This window comes from Anguilla rostrata, chromosome 6, assembly GCF_018555375.3.
Source record: "Anguilla rostrata isolate EN2019 chromosome 6, ASM1855537v3, whole genome shotgun sequence".
Classification (NCBI taxonomy): Eukaryota; Metazoa; Chordata; class Actinopteri; order Anguilliformes; family Anguillidae; genus Anguilla; species Anguilla rostrata.
The window spans coordinates 55,754,545-55,757,044 of NC_057938.1; the positions used below are offsets into that span (position 1 = coordinate 55,754,545).

The following is a 2,500-nucleotide window of genomic DNA, read 5'->3' on the forward strand; positions in this document are numbered from 1 at the left end:
CACACACCCCTATAAGCTCACACGCATATACACACGCATACACACACACACACACACTTATATACACGCACACACGCACACCAGTCGCTTTCTCCACAAAGCCACATCCATCAAACAGTGACCCGCTTTGAGCTTTGAGCTGAGCGCTGTTTGATAATGGAAAGTTGCCTTCCCAAAAACCCTCACCTCCTCCTCCATGGCCTTCAGCACAAACCGGAGAAAACGTGCGGCGAATTTAATCCGAACTGCGGAGCTGGAGAAAAGGGGATGAAGTACGGCTGCTCGTCAGAGCGAGCGTCCTGGAGTTCTCCTCTCCCTGTTGTGCGTGTGGACAGCTTTAGTGCGTTTTAATCATAATTACAATAATAATAATAATGATAATAATCCTCTAGTCTGCTGAGGTGATATTAATGGGAGAACATTCAGAACTGTGTTATCAGAGCACAGGCCTGCAGCATTCTGACCCCCTTGCCCCGCCGTAAAAAAAAAAAAAAAGCGGCCATTTTGTTTTTGTTTCTTTGCGCGTTTCCCGGCTCCCTGTGGATAAATGCATCTGCAGTGGAAAGTACGTAAATGTCTTCCCGTAGGCGGCCTGTGATTGGCCGGGTGTTCATCGCTGCCGCGCGCTCCGCTAATGGTGCGCAAAGGACAAAAGGCAATTTGCATTTTTAACGAGGGAGTCGCCAAACCCGCTAATCGCCCGGGTGTCCCGGGGGGCTGCGGAGAGCCCGGTCGCCGCCGCCGCGTTCTTACGGAAAACCCCGGAGTCCGCCAGCTCAGGAGAGGAAATAAAATGAAAAATAAAAAACCCCGTTGTGCGGGTTCCTCCCCTGAAACGCGTTTAAGTCGCGTCCCGGCGCGGCGATCGCTCGGCTGGGCCGGCGGGCGGGATTTTCAAGGCTTCTCCGGCTTCTGCTCCGTATTCTTAACGAAAATAAGTTTTTTATTTATTTATTTTTTTAAAGAGGAAAAAAAAGGTGAGTAAATAAAACAATGGATGAAAGCGTGCAGTGGTGTCGGGTGTTTTTCATCTCCAGAGCGGCAGGCGAAGCGTGGGCTGATTTCTGACGCTCCCATTGGTGCTTAAACACGCTGAAGAAGTCGGCGAATCAGATGAGGGGGGACTGAGGGGTACCACAGCGTGCTGGCCAGTGAGAAAGGGCGGATGTGCAGGGGCAGTTGGCCCCTGTAATCCTGCTGGCCCAGGAACACACTTCCTGTCTGTTATGTCTGGCCCATGTTATCCCGCCCATTGATTTGTGCTTTTTTTCAGTGGCAAACGGTCCTAATATGTGGTGTAGTAGCCTGTGTGTAGCAGTGTTGTAGACTGTGTGTAGTGGTGTAGTAGACTGTGTGTAGTGGTGTAGTAGCCTGTGTGTAGTGGTGTAGTAGCATGTGTGTAGTGGTGTAGTAGCCTGTGTGTAGTGGTGTAGTAGCTGCACTAACGCGCTCCTTCTCTCTCTCTCCTCAGATAAGATCATCCGGCACCGCGCGTGCAGTCTGAAGGACACGGCCCACGCCATGTTCGCCTCCGAGATGGACGTGGAGTTCAGCCGCATGTGCGAGGACATCAAGGAGGCCCGGAGGAAGAGAGGTGACCCCCTGCGTCCCCGAACAAAACCGCAGAATTACCAACGTATACAGAACAAACGCGCCCCAAACAAAACCGCAAAATTACTAACATATACAGAAAAAAACGCGCCCCAAACAAAACCGCAAAAATTACTAACATATACAGAACAAACGCGCCCCAAACAAAACCGCAAAAATTACAAACATATACAGAATAAACGCGCCCCAAACAAAACCACAGAATTACCAACAAATAAATAAATAACCCGTGTGTGCGTGTGAAGTTCCGCTCCATCAGCTCTCCAGTGCTTGCGGTCGGCTTCCGGAAGGATCTGTGGATGGCAGCATATGCTGTGTCTGGCGGGGGGGCTTTGTGTGTTAGACTCATGGAGGCTCGCTGTTTTTTTGTCGTTCTGTTTTTTGTTTTTGTTTTTTTGGTGAGCTGGATCTGATACAGGGTTTCGCTTGAGTGCAGTGCAGTTTCGTCCTGTATAAGGGGGGGCTGGCGGGGGGCGGGGGGGGGACAGATGCTGGAGGGGGGCGATAACGCCAAACGTTATAAATCTGTCTGCGCAGAAATGCTCTGGAGCCCAGACGGGGCCCCTCTGCTGCCTTTTGTTTTAGGGGGACAGGAAGTGGCGGGAATCAGGCCAGACAGGAAGTCCGCCGTGGGAATCCTGCATGACAGGAAGTCCGCGGCTCGAACGGGCATTTCTCAGCTCTCACGCTTCATATTTTATGCGGCAGTGTAGTTCCTAAAAACGCCGGGGCATGCAGCCGGAGGAGTGGGAGAGGGGGGGTTGATATTTCTGACAGATCTCCCTTCCTTAGCGATGCCGCCTCAGAGGCACCAAGTTTCGGAACGGGTTTACCGTCAGGCAGCCTGTTACAATTCATCATCTGCTGTGATTGGCCTATTCTCTCTCTC

The 2,500-nt window shown here is 51.5% G+C and overlaps 1 protein-coding gene across 4 annotated transcripts in view; it reads left to right on the forward strand.

Annotated features, from left to right (window-relative positions):
• Window positions 1-2,500, forward strand: part of atad2b (ATPase family AAA domain containing 2B) — a 62,156-nt gene that overhangs the window by 25,851 nt on the left and 33,805 nt on the right. For all 4 annotated transcript variants that reach the window (XM_064340751.1, XM_064340749.1, XM_064340750.1 and 1 more), the window contains one exon: window positions 1,472-1,594. In XM_064340751.1, the coding sequence (XP_064196821.1) occupies window positions 1,472-1,594 (123 nt within the window). The remainder of the gene's footprint in view (window positions 1-1,471; window positions 1,595-2,500) is intronic.